Source organism: Ursus maritimus, unplaced genomic scaffold (genome assembly GCF_017311325.1).
Source record: "Ursus maritimus isolate PB19 unplaced genomic scaffold, ASM1731132v1 scaffold_35, whole genome shotgun sequence".
Classification (NCBI taxonomy): domain Eukaryota; kingdom Metazoa; phylum Chordata; class Mammalia; order Carnivora; family Ursidae; genus Ursus; species Ursus maritimus.
The window spans coordinates 17616861-17631156 of NW_024426119.1; the positions used below are offsets into that span (position 1 = coordinate 17616861).

At 32.8% G+C, this 14296-nt stretch overlaps 1 protein-coding gene across 5 annotated transcripts in view; it reads left to right on the forward strand.

Moving 5' to 3' along the window:
- The window catches only part of ZNF280D (zinc finger protein 280D), a 127552-nt gene extending 114030 nt beyond the window's left edge, over window positions 1-13522 (forward strand). For all 5 annotated transcript variants that reach the window (XM_040620605.1, XM_040620603.1, XM_040620604.1 and 2 more), the window contains 2 exons: window positions 7454-7509; window positions 10529-13522. In XM_040620605.1, the coding sequence (XP_040476539.1) occupies window positions 7454-7509; window positions 10529-11153 (681 nt within the window). In that variant the 3' untranslated portion in view covers window positions 11154-13522. The remainder of the gene's footprint in view (window positions 1-7453; window positions 7510-10528) is intronic.
- Window positions 13523-14296: the final 774 nt, after the last annotated feature.

The window sequence follows — 14296 nt, forward strand, 5'->3', positions numbered from 1 at the left end:
TAAAGGAGCAGAGTTTTTGTATGTTATTGAATTTAAACTGGTATAAAATCAAATTAGAGGGTGACAACCTTAGAATGTTAAATGTAATTCCCATAGTAACCATACACAAAGGAAATGAAAAAAGAATTTAAACATTTCATCACAATCAACTAAACAAACACAGTCAATAGTGGAGGAAATGAGTGCCAAAAAAAGTTAGAAGGCATATAAAAAATAACACAATGACATATATAAGTTCCTCCTTATCAGTAATTAATTGAAATGTAAATGGATTAAACTCTCCCAATTGTAAGACAGATGTTGGCAAAATGGATAAAAACACAGGATCCAATTGCATGCAGTCAACAGGAGACTCACTTGAGATCTAAAGACACAAGTTAGGGATGCCTGGGTGGCTCAGTTGATATTCTGCCTTCGGCAGGGTCCTGGAATTGAGTCCTGCATTGGGCTCCTTGCTCAGTGGGGAGGCTGCTTCTCCCTCTGCCTGCTGCTTCCCCATGCTTGTGCTGTCTATCTCTTTCTCTGGCAAAAAAGTAAATAAAATCTGTTTTAAAAAATAAAATTAAAAAAATAAAGACACAAGTTAAAATGAACGGATAAAAAAGATATTCCATGCAAATAATAATCAAAAGAGAACATGGTTGTTTTTACTAATATCAGACAAAATAGACTAAGTGAAAAAAGATTACAAGAGAAAAAGGACATTATATATTAATAAAACGTTCAATACAGCAAGAAGATATAACAATTATAAATATTTATATAACTAATGACAAATCACCTAAATATATGAAGCAAAAACAGAGAATTGAAGAATTGACTGTTCTACAATAACAGTTGGAGTCTTCAATACCCCACTTAAAATAATGTATAGAACAATCAAATGTAAATAAGGAACTAGAGGACTTAATAAGCCAACTATATTTAGCAGACGTTTAGAGCTAGATTTAACTCTACCCAGAAACAGCAATTAGTCAAGAAAAAGAAACAAAAGGCAACCAAATTGGAAAAAAAAGAAAGTAAAATTACCCTGTTTATGCAGAAACCCAGAAGAGTCCACCAAAAAAAAACCCCAAAACCAAAACAAAGCCCTCTTAGAACTAATAAATGAATTCAGCAAAGTAGTAGGATACAAATTCAACACACAAAAAATAAGTTGCATTTGTATACACAAGGAACAGTCTGAAAAGGAAATTATAAAAATAATTCCTTTTACAGTAGCATCAAAAAGAATGAAATAGGAATTACCAAGGGGATGAAAGACTTGTAAAATAAGAGTGTAAAACCTTACTGAAAGAAATTAAAACATAAATAAATGGAAACAAAACTTATGTTCACAGATTAGAAGACAATATTGTTAAAATGTTCATACCACCCAAAGCAATCTACAGATTTACTGCAATCTGTACAGAAATCCCAAAGGCATTTTTTTAAACTTTTATAGAAATGGAAAATCACATCCTAAAATTTATATAGAATCTCATGGAACCTCAAATAGCTAAAACAATTTTGAAAAAGAAGAGCAAAACTGGAGGACTCACACTGATTTCAGAACTTACTGCAAAGCTACAGAAATCAAAACAGTGTAGTATTAGCATAAAAACAGACACATAGACCAGTGGAATAGAATAAAGAGCCCAGAAATAAAGCCTCAAATATAGGCAGAAATTATTTTTGACAAGGTGACTAAGACCAATGGGGAAAGGACAGTCTTTTCAATAAATGGTAATGGGAAAACTGGATATCCACATGCAAAAGAATGAAGTTGGAACCTTACCTAACACTATATACAAACATTAACTCAAATTGGATCAAGGACCTTAACATAAGACTGAAAACAATAACATTCTTAGAAGAAAACAGGATAGAAGCTTCATGATATTGAATTTGGCAATGATTTCTTGGTTATCACACCAAAGGCACAGGTAAGGAAATAAAAGATTAATTCAATTCATGAACAATTTAAAATTTTGTACATCAGATACACTATCTGCAGAATAGAAAGGTAGCCCACAAAAAAAAATATTTGTAAATCATATATCTGATAAGGGGTTAATATCCAGAATATTTAGAGAACTCCTGAAACTCAATGATACAAAAAAAAAAAAAAATTTTTTTTTATTTTTTTTTATTTTTTATTTTATTTTTTTTTATTAATAATGATTTTTTATTATGTTAGTCACCATACAATTTTTTTTTAATGGGTAAAGGACTTGAACAGACTTTTCTCCAAGGAAGATATATAAATAAGCACTAAGATGAAAAGATATGCAACAACACTAATTATTAGAGAAATGCAAATAAAAACTATGAAATATCACCTCATACCTGTTAGGATGCTACTATTAAAACAATAGAAAAGTGTTGATGAGGATGTAGAGAAATCAGAACCCTTGTGTGCTGTTGATGGGAATGTAAAATGATACAGCCACTGTGGAAAACAGTATGGCAGTTCCTCAAAAGAAAAAATACATATGATCCAGCAATTCCACTTCTGAATATACCCAAAAAAATTGAAAGCAGAGACTAAAGGAGATATTCGTACACCCATTTTCGTAGCAGCATTATTCACAATAGCTGAGACATGGAAGTAAACCAAGTATCCGTCTATAGAAGAATGAATAGGCAAGATGTGGTATACACATATAATGAATGGAATACTATTCAGCTGTGAAAAGGAAGGAAATTCTACAGTATGCTACAATGTGGATAAGCCTTGAATGCATTACACTAAATAAGATATAAGTCAGTCACGAAAAGACATACTGTATGATTCCCCTTATATGAGGTACAGTCAAATCATAAAGAAAGGAGAGTATAGTGGTGGTTGTCAGGGGCTGTGGGGAAGAGGAGAAGGTGGAGTTAATTGTTTAATTAAAGTATAGAGTTTAGTTTTACAAGATGAAAAAAGTTATGGGGATGGATGTTGTTGATGGTCACACAGCAATGTGAACGTATTTAATACCACTGAACTGTACACTGAAAAGTGGTTATGATGGTAAATTTTATGTGTATTTTACCACAATAAAAAAAAAAAGAAACAAAAATGTATCTAGGGTTATGTGTTTTTCCTTTTACCTCAGGTTCTAATATGGCTTGACATAGCACTGATTTCAGCATGATTACATTGGTTTTTGAGACCTTTATGTGTGGTGAGCCAGGAAGTACTACTATGATTTATTTTCCTTTACTGTGTCTTATTTTATTTTTATGGAGTTAAACAATATATATCTTGACTCATTTGTTTAGTTTTCTATACACCTAATGCTGTTTTTTAAAACAGCGGTTTATTTGTCTAATATTTGGAAGTATTTTTTCCAAATGCGGTTTATTTGTCTAATATTTGGAAGTATTTTTTCCAAATGTTTGCACACATCAAAAGACGTTGTTGGAGAATCTGGATCTCTCCTCTCAGATCTCCTTCAGTTTAAACTAGTTGCTCTTTAACCCTGGTGCATACTTTGTTCTATCAGGATTTTCCTTTGCTACTTTCTTGTGTTGGAGGTCCTATTTTCTGAACTAGGAGTTCCCTTTTTCTTGGTTTACTTCCTATTTTGATGAGACACGTTCTCTAACAGCTCCCTCAGAAGGGGTGCATCTTTTCTCACTCCTTGCATGTTTTAAACTATATTTACTTAAAAATAGTTTGGCTGAAGTACATAGAAATCATTTTTCCCATGCAATTTTGAAGTTATTTTTGATAAGTCTGATGCCATTCTTGCTCCAGTTGCTTTGCATTTTGGTTATTTTGTTCTTTCTGGCAACTTTAATGATTATCTCTATCTCTAGTGTTTTGAAATTTCATGATGATATGTTCACCAATCATCCTTTTTCCGTTCATCATGGTAGGCATTTAATAAGCCTTTACAATTTGGATATATATGTTTGGAGCAAGTTTTCTTGTATTATTTCTTTGGTAAAGTTTCACTTTTCTTTGTTCATTCTCTCTCTGTCTCTCCTCCTATTGATGTGACACTGTATTTCCTGCATTAACTCCTCTAAGTGTATGGTATTTTCTTTGTTGCCTTCCATCTTGTCTTTTTCATTCAATCTTTTTAAAAAGATTTTCTATACTTAATTTCTTATTTTAGTTGTCATGTATTTAATTTTGAAGCCTCTTTAGTATTTTTATTTCAATTTTTCTCTTCGTAATTTTTGTTCTTGTTTAATGGATGTAATACATCTTATACTTCTTTGGGGATATTAAATGTTTATTATATTTTTTCCTTTGGTTCCCAGCAATGTCTCTGATGTCTCCTAGTTCCTTTCTTTATTCATATTTTGTTATTTCTGATGTTAAAGGATGTCTTCAGGGGTGCCTGGGTGGCTCAATCAGTTAAGCCTCTGACTGTTGGTTTCAGCTCAGGTCATGATCTCATGGTCATAAGATCGAGCCCTGCATCAGCCTCTGTACTCAGCACAGAGTCTGCCTCAGATTCTCTCTCCCTCTCCCTCCAGTTCATGCTCTTTCTCTCACTCTCAAAGAAATAATAAATAAAACCTCTAAAAAAATAAAGGATGCCTTCAGTGGTGTGGTGATCCTTGGCTGCCCATACACGAAAGAGTAAAGCACTACAGTGTTCATTGAAAACTTGTTGAATGGGGACAGGGCTGCCTTATATAGTCATACAGGTTGTCCACTGTAGAACTTCAATGGGTATCATTTATATATATACTCTCAAAAAGTACTAGATTTACCATATTAGAAATTAAAAATATGAAATCTAAAAAAATCGTAAGTTAAAAATCAAACTAATAAACCTACTATATAGTTACATAAATAGCATATTTTTCTGAAAAATAACTATTTTCCAAATCAAGAAACTTAGAACACTGGTATCATTTTATACTTTTGTGTGTCTTTGTAATGTCTAGTTAAGCAGAAGAAAACTGGTTTCTCATGTTTCTGCTTCAGTCTGTTGTGATAGTGATATGTTATTGTGGTCAAAATATATGAAGAATATCTAGCCTTACCTAGTACTTCAATAATCTTTTCAAATAATTGTAATTTTTTTTGATACCACATCAAAAATAGACAAGTGGCAATTTTCTTAAAGGTTTTTTGCAATATAGAATCTCATTCCATATCACTGAACTTTTTATGCTTTGATACATTAAAATCTATTGGTCTGTCTGATGGATCTTTTATTCATGTATGATTTTATAACATCGATTAGTCAATTGGAAAATATTGGTTCACTGAGTTACATAGATCTTGCAAGTTTTGACATGTTTTATGTATAATACCAAGTCATTCATTAATATTAGCATAAATCTAATCAATGGTGAATACAAGTGTTCTTAAAATTTAATACTTGTTTGAATTTTATTACTGGCAATAAGCACTATCAGTTGTTTTCTTTGATGTGATAGGCTCACTTTGTCAGTTTTCAAGAAAATATCTCCTAAATAACCAAGTCTAAATATTCATAGTTTGACAGCCATCCTTTAAAATAAAAATGATGTTCTGTGAGAAAATTGTGTCAAAGTTCAGCTTGCAACTCAGTCATAGACCCAAGTGTTTCAGTACACAACAACAGTGCTTTATGCATACTTCCTTTTTTATCACACAGAATATGCAAAAGATACAAACGCCAAGATCGGTATTTAATAAAGTGAATTTTACTGCTGGTGTTTGCCAGTGAAGAATACAGTGATTACTAGTATAGTTTTGGTTTGATGCCACTGCCTTGATTCATGTTAAGATGCCAGCATGTTTACTCACTACTGCTTTTGTACCAAGAGTTTTAATTTCACCTGCCTCCTGAAAGTGTCTTGGAGGCTCGAGGTGTCTGTGAAACACACTTGGAGAACAGCTGCCATGGATTATAATGTGAAGGTTAGTCAGTCCTCTTGGATTAGCACTCTGGACAACCTGCACAACCTGTATGGGAATTGTTTAGACTTCACCATAGGAAAATCCGATGCTGAGCTGACAGATTCTTTGGTGAGGAGGATGCTTTCAGGGTCATTATGGGAAACCTTGTCTGTCGAGGCTGATAATTTTCTCCAAAGAAGAATCTTCTAGATGCCGGCTGTTGGTGGTAAAGAATGATTCCTCCAGCTGCTGGCATTCTGGGCGCCAGGAAGGGAGAACTATGGAGACCTTTATTCAGTTTGTGGACTTTGACTAAATTTTTCTGTTTTCTCCCAGTAATTCATGGCTTCCCTTTGCCATTCCTGGTGTTCACAAGTCTAAATTGTCTCTAGTTCAGAAAGTTAATCTTTAGCCTCTGTGGTAGGAGAAAGGTTAGGTGTCTGTTGTGTGAATTAGGGAAAGAGGATTTAGATTTCTCAGCAGTCCTTGTGCTTCATTTTTATTTTTTACATACTCGGTCATGTACTGAATTCCTTCAAATACCAGATTGCTTCAGTTCTCTGGGCAAGTTGATTCTCTTCTCCTTGCACTTACCTACTCAGATATTGAGTTGTAACTTCCTCCGTGTTGCAAGGTCTACTTCTCCAGCCACTTTCCATCTAAAAATTTATCGACATCTCATTGACAATTAGCATGCTTTGGTGCTTTCTTGGTCTTTATGAATGAAAATGTTTTATGTCTTTGCCTCATTTTAGCAGGGTTTTAGGAGAGTAAAAAAAAAAAAGAAATGTATGTGATTAATACACCATTATCAATGTCACAGGCCTCAGTCAATCACTGTAGTAGTTAAGAGCTAGACCTGGATTTGAGTCTTCACCACTTATTGTGGTTATTGCCTGGCGTTTTCTATTTAATCTACATAGTTGTATTTCCTATTCTAAAGATGGAGTTGAGAATGTGTAATATGAGGATTAAATGAGATGATGTAAAGCTCTTAACATAGTACCTCATGCATCATATGTGCTTAATAATTGGTAATTGTTACAAACTGTTAGGCTGGCCTCTGGCTTACTGAAGTTTTACTGTATACTTTTCTCCCTATAAAACGTTTCAAGTAAGCAAAATATTTAATTTGTCTATCATCTCATATTACTTGGTTTGACAGTGGAAGGGTTAACATGACTCCAAATATGAAACCATAATTTCAGATGTGTTGCATATAAGTGTTTATATTTAATATGTGTATATAAAATACTTTGGATACAACTTGTTATTCAAATTCACATTGTGTTTTACTAGTTTTCTATTCAAATAATTGTAATTATAGTGCACATTTTACACAGAGTCTAAGAAAAGCAGGTATTGTTACAATTGAATAACTGTTTCATGACCTTGATTCAGAAACTTCTAGTACACTGAAATTCTTACAGGTATTTTTTTTAAGATTTTTTAAAAATACTGCTTTTGATTATGAGAATTATTATCGTATATACTTTAGATTAATAAATTGTTTTTCTATTTCTTTGCTATATTAGGTTGCACACTTCAGTTCCTTTAATCCAGAAAGTTTAGTATAATTAAAGTGGTTGAAGTTTAACCATGAATATAAAAGAAACATATTCTTAATCATTTCAGGAAATTGCAAGACCTAATATGGATGACGGAGAAACAGAAACATCAAATTCTGAAAGGTAAATATAAGGAAAAACTGAATCTCTTGAAATTCAAGTATATAAAAAGCTGATACTTGAGCTGCATTATTTTATTTTATTTTATTTGTTATTTGAGTTTTAATTAAAAGAAAAATTTGATAAAACTATACTGCAGATCCTTAGTTTTTCAATCTTTTAAACATTCTTTAAACATCTTATAGTTGTTAAATTTTTAAAAGTATTTACTAGTAAATAAAATGTTAACAGATTTTAATTGCCCCTATTAAATGAAAACAATTACCAGATCCTACAAGTTACAAGATGGGGAGAATTTTTGCAAACAGGTAATCTTAAAATCTTTTTTTTAAAGTGTTTTCAAAAGCTTTATAAAGCTACTTCTGTGGTGAACCTTAACCTAAAACTTTCATACTTCAGGGATTGGCTTTTAAAAATTTAGTGCTCTGATCAACGCTAAAGACCACAAGACATTTTTTTTCTTTCAAGATTTTATTTAAATTCAAGTTAGTTAACATATAGCATAGTATTAGTTTCATGGGTAGAATTTAGTAATTCATCACTTGCATATAACACCCAATGCTGTTCATAACAAGTGCCCTCCTTAATGCCCATCACCTGTTTATGCCATCTCCCCATCGAATTTCCTCTATCAACCCTCAGTTTTTTCCCTATAGTTAAAAATCTCTTATGGTTTGCCTCCCTCTCTGTTTTTACCTTATCTTAGCAAAAGAGAAATTAGCATTCTAATTAGAACTTAATTCCAGATAAAGATGATTTTATTTTGTCTTTTAAATTAAGTAATTTCCCCATGTCTGTCTTTATGCCGTGTATCTTATATACAGCTACACAGCATAAGGTGTAGGGTGCTTGTTAACTGAATGAGATTAATTAATCTATTGCCCCTGAAAAGAAAATTATCGAATAATGCCTTATGAAGATATCCCTTAGACTTTACTAGAAAAATGATCTAGCCCTTTCTTACTTAGAATTTCGGGACCGGAGCAGTGGTTAACAAAAATTCAATGGAGGAGTTAGAAAAGCAGACTAGTCGCCTCTCTATAATTTAACATTTTCTGTAAATTGTAGTTCAATAAGGTCTGAACAAAAATAATTTTAAAAATTATATAAATTTAAATGAGGAAAATATTGTAATTGTTTGCAGATGGTATAATTGACCTATAAAATCCAAGAAAATAAGCTAAGAATGAAATTAATTAAAGTATTAATTAAGGTAGCTTGGTATAAAAATATGAATCTTACAGTGTACCAATAACGTGTGATTACAAAATATAATGGACAAAAGAGTAGATTCACAATAACAAAAATGAGAAATGTTCAGGGTCTAAATGAAGAAAAATGAAAACTTTCTGTGATCGAAAATAATTAATAACTAATGCATGATAGGCCATTTTCCAAATTAATTTATAGCTTAATAATGAATATTTAGTTAAAAAATCCTAATGGGATTTGGTTTGGAAACCAGTGATGTTTAAAGGAAGAGTCATATTTTTCTATTCACTACCATAATTTATTTAATCATTGCTCTCTTGTTAGATATTAGGTTCTTTTTGTATTCACTATTTATTATTTTTTTAAAGATTTTATTTATTGAGAGAGAGAGCAAGCAAGAGAGCGAGCACAGGTAGGGGAGAATGGCAGGCAGAGGGAGAGGCAGACTCCCGGCTGAGCAGGGAGCCCGACATGGGGCTCAATCCCAGGACCTGGGGATCATGACTTGAGACCAAGGCAGATGTTTGACTGAGCCACTCAGGTGCCCTTCTGTATTTGCTATTTTTTTAAATATTTTATTTATTTATTTGGCAGAGAGAGAGAAAGCACAAGCAGGAGAAGTGGAAGGCAGAGGGAGAGGGAGAAGCAGGCTCCCCACTCAACAGGGAGCCCGATGCAGGGCTTGATCCCAGGACCCCGGGATAATAACCTGAGCCGAAGGCAGCTGCTTAACCAACTGAGCCATCCAGGCACCCTGTTTTTATGAACATCCTTGTACAAATGTCTTTTACATTTTTAATTTATTCAACTTAGGGGAAAAAGTAGTGAATAGTAGGTGATTTCCTCTGTTAAATAATAAAGTACGTGTTAATTTATAATTGGTAAGACTAGGTGGTATTGGCCCAAGAATAGTCTAAAGACAGATCAGAACAAAGTAAATAGCAGACTTATTTAACTTATATTAGTTAGTAAATAATAAATGACCATTTGGTAATATTGATATTATTTGATAATATTGCTTTGATATTTTTGTCAGTTCATTCAGAGAAAGTCCAAATTCCAGGTGGATTAATAGAAGAAATAAGATATCTATAAGCATTAAATATATTTTTGGTAAAATAAGTATTGTAACATCTAGATAAGGAGCTGGAGATCCTCTTTAAAAAAGTCTTCTGTTTCTAATGTTTTATGATTCACTGTATAGTTTCTGTTAACATGCCAGGGTAATAGGAAATACACAGACATACTCATATACACATAAACATTTGTGTATACAAACATATATTTATGTATGTATGCATGTTATATATTTACATATAGTTTTCAGGCATGTGTTTATTTTTTTAAGTTAAATTATTAAAAATTAGAGAAATAATGCTTATTTGATTTTGCATAGGGTAAGACATTCTAAGAGGATATAGAAATCATTTAAAAATACTTTTTTCCCAAATATATTCACTTCTTACTTAAAGTACTTATACAAATTAGTAAGAATGCTTAAATTTCAACTGAAGACAGGCAACGGTGTGAACAGATCAAAGTCACGATTACCAGGACTAAAACCAGTTTGGATAGATTCCCCAGGTCTCCTTTTAACATCTGACTCTGGAGTTTCTCACTCTCTTGCCTAAGAAAATGGCCACTCCTAAATTGTACATGGCAAAGACTTGGGACCTGGATTATTTTTTTCCTTGTTGGTGAATGTACCTTGACCTTTTTTTTCTTTTTTTAAGAGCATGTCTTTATTTCGATAGCATTCAAATACATTGTGTTCTGAAGAAATAGATAATAAATGGCTTTATTTTTTCAGTAAACAAGATAAAGCTTCTTCAGAGGAAGAAAAAAATGGATGTGATACAAATTCATCTGAAGGCTCATTAGCAACAAAAAGTGAAGAAAGCATAACAGTTTCAAATAAGGAAAATGATACCTGTCTCGAAGACCAGAAAACTGGGTTAAAGAATATCTTCCGTCATGATTCAAATATTGATGCAGATAAAGTAGAAAAGGAAAAACAAATAGAGCACATTTGTCAGAAAGCAGAGTTGAAGATGTGTCCAAGTTCAGGAAACATAATTTCGTGTGATCAGATTGAAGATTCCAACTCCAGTGAAGCTAGGTTTTCTTCGAAGAATATTAAGGATTTGCGGTTAACATCTGGTGATGTTAGCATTGATCAGTTTTTGAGAAAAAGAGATGAATCTGAATCTGTTAGTTCTGACGTTAGTGAGCAGGGCAGTGTTCATTTAGAACCTTTGACTCCATCAGAGGTGCTTGAGTATGAAGCCACAGAGATCCTTCAGAAAGGTAGTGGTGATCCTTCAGCCAAGACTGATGACATAGTGTCCGATCCAGCTGACAGTGTTCCTGGAGAAAATAGCCCTAGCACAACAGAGACAACAGTAGACCTGGCAGATGAAAAAGAAAGAAGTTGAAATTTATTAGTCTAAGTTTAGTGTACCAGCCGTAAGAACATTTGGAACAGTGCTATCAGGTGAGCTCAGTGGTGCTGTTATGTAGAGTTCCGAAAGAGAAAAATGTGAAGGAAGTCATTCATATACACCTTACCTGTATGTTCAACCCAAGTTCCTAAAGAAATCAGTTCACCGGTAATAGCATGATTTCTACGGATTTCCAAGAAGCCTTTAAAACATAACAGGATTTTAGCAAAAGTTGAGGTTGCAATGAAAAAGTCTCATTTAACAGTTTGTGAGGAGAACTTGGTGGCCAGTATGAATTGATTATTAGAATATTAATTATAACAATAAAGCTTTTGAAACTTCTGTCAGTCCTAAGCTAAAAGTTCTTCTTACTTATGTATCCTTTTCAGTTAACTTAAAGGAAGAGATTTGGAAACCACATACCTTTTGGGAGTAATTGATTTAAAATAATGACTGATAGGCATTGTTAATGAAGGCTTCATTTTGAGTATGATGCTGGTAAATGGAGCATGCTTAGAGTGCTAAATTAATTGATCTAATGAGAATTTGGATGCACATAAAATTAATTTTGGATTTAATATAACATTCCAGACTGTCAGAAGCATGTAAACAGAATATTTGAATCTGTGTACCACCATACAAGTGTTAGCCTGCCAGGCTGTAAGCTTACCTTAATTAAACTTTCAGTGAAAGTGAAATTATTAAGATATAAATTTATATTTGTGCTTTTTGTCAGTGTGTAAGCTGTGCAGAAATCCTTGATGTGCTAGTTGTATAAAATAGAAACCCATTGTTGAAACTCCTGTAGCTATTATGCTTTTAATATTGTTTTAATGATCTTTAGAAATAGACCCATAAAAATGGTCTGGAAGCCAAACCAAAGTATGGTATAATGTAGATATTGTAAAGCAGTAAACTGAACACATGTCCTGGCGCATTGCCATGTTTACGTGACTTTTTCTTTAATTGTAAAATAGGAACTTCAAATGGGACCTAAAGCAGTGATGTAAGAAATTGGTTTGGGATACTTAGCCTAATTTATCCATATCCTATTTTATCCATAAAATGGCTGCTACATTGATTTTTTCAGTTGTTTTTTTATCATCTAGAAAATTATAGATATAGAAATAAATAGTACGAATAACAGTAGTTTGCTTTAAAGTACTAAAAAATTTATTTAAAAGGCTACATTTTTACTTCTTAAAATGTGCTTCGAATTCTTAAATTTTGTTTCACTGAATGTTAAATGTTTTAAACGGCTATTAAAATTCTGCTGTATATAGTAGTTTTTGAGTAAATATTTGCAATAAAAATCTGTCCCTGAATAATTTTATTTTTCAGAAAACTGCTTGAGTTGGATTACCTTTGGCGCCTTTAGAAATTGTGTACTTGTTCAAGGAAATTTCATGTTAAAGTTAGCGGTAGGATTTCATTCTGTATTCTTTAATTGTTGCATGATTTATTTTAAACTTAAAGTACAGGGGGAAATACTGTTAATGTTTGCAGAGAATAGATTTACTTTAAAAAATTCTTTTACTTCAAGAGAAATATAATTTACTATTATAGTTTTCTATCTGTTCAGCAAATTAAAGAGGCTAAATAGGCAAAATATATTATTGACTTGCTTTCTTGAAAAGTTGTTTTTGGAGGGTCAAATATTTTCATCTTTCCTGCCACCAAGAAAAGATAGGGAGAGAAGGACGTTAGCTGTTATACTTCACCTTGTTGAAACATAAATCTATAGCAGACAAGATTTTTGGAGTAATTTCAATCTTAGGAAGAGCAAAGAGTAGAGGAAAGTCTATGTAAAGACCATTTTCTGAATCCTATTTAATTAGTTACCAAACCTGCCACCTAATGCTACAAAACCCCTGTGCCAAGATAAGTCCCTAAGGGACACTGTTATCCCTTAGAGCTTTGGGGAGTTCCTTCTGCTGTGGCTACATACCTGTAGAGTAGTGGTATGCAAAGGAGCTAATTAATGAGCTGTTGATACCTATCCACTATGAGGAAAGGAATCTGTACCAGACTGTAAGTCCTTCATTGAGAAAGCTGGGCAATGAAAACAAAAGTGTAGATGAAATAACCATTGTACTTGGTTAACGTAATTGGTTTATGTTCTCACACCATCTCTTGTCATTTCCGTTCAGGAACAAACAGTTCAGGTGTGCACACCAAACCTTTGAGTAACAGTGCTTTAGGACAGTGGTCAGCAAACTTTTTCTGTGTAGGGCCAGATAGTAAATAATTGTGGGCCATGCGGTCACAATTATTCAACTCTTCCTTGTAGTTTGAAAGCAGCTGTAGATGCAATGTAAATGATAGCCTGTTTGTGTTCCAATAAAACTTTATTTACAAAACAAGAATGTTTGGCCCATGGATTGTGGTTTGCCTGTGCCTGCTTTAGAGTGCTTAGACTGCCTTAATATGACAGTGAGAGCCAGTAATGCACTCTAGTGACCGTTTGCCTAAGAACTACCTACCAAGGTGCCTTAGTGTATTATAGTTCCCTGTTACCTGACAGTAAAATTATGAATGATTCTAAGTGTAGTTCAATGACAATAAGAAGCATTACATTCATTTTGTGGGATACACTTTTAATTTACATTGAAAATCTGAATGCCATCTTAATTGTGTTATTTCTTCCCCTTTGTGTCTCTCCAAAGTTTTAGGGAGGAAATGGGAATTTTTTTCATCCCATAAAATATTTTAAGAACTATTCTAAACATTTTAAAAAGGAACTGACAAGATACAAGTCATCTTGTTTTAGCTATAAGTAAAAAGATGAGGAAACCAAATATCTAAGCAATTATTTGCTTAAGGTAACAAAGCTAAGATTTGAATGAAATTTGATTTGATTTTGAAATTAGCGTTTTCTATCACTTCTATAGTTCCCAGCATTTATATTGAATGTCTGTTTTTAAAAATAAATTATCTTTTTGCAAATGACGCTCTCATTGATGGTACTAATTATAGTTTTATTTACTCATACAGTAATTATATGCATTTGGAATGCATATAATTTCCTTAACCTAAGGAAAAGGACCTAGTGATCTCTTTTATTAATCGGAATTTTACCGTAGGAGGAGGAGTTAGTGAATATATTATCAATATGAAAAGTAGCAAATAATTTAAAG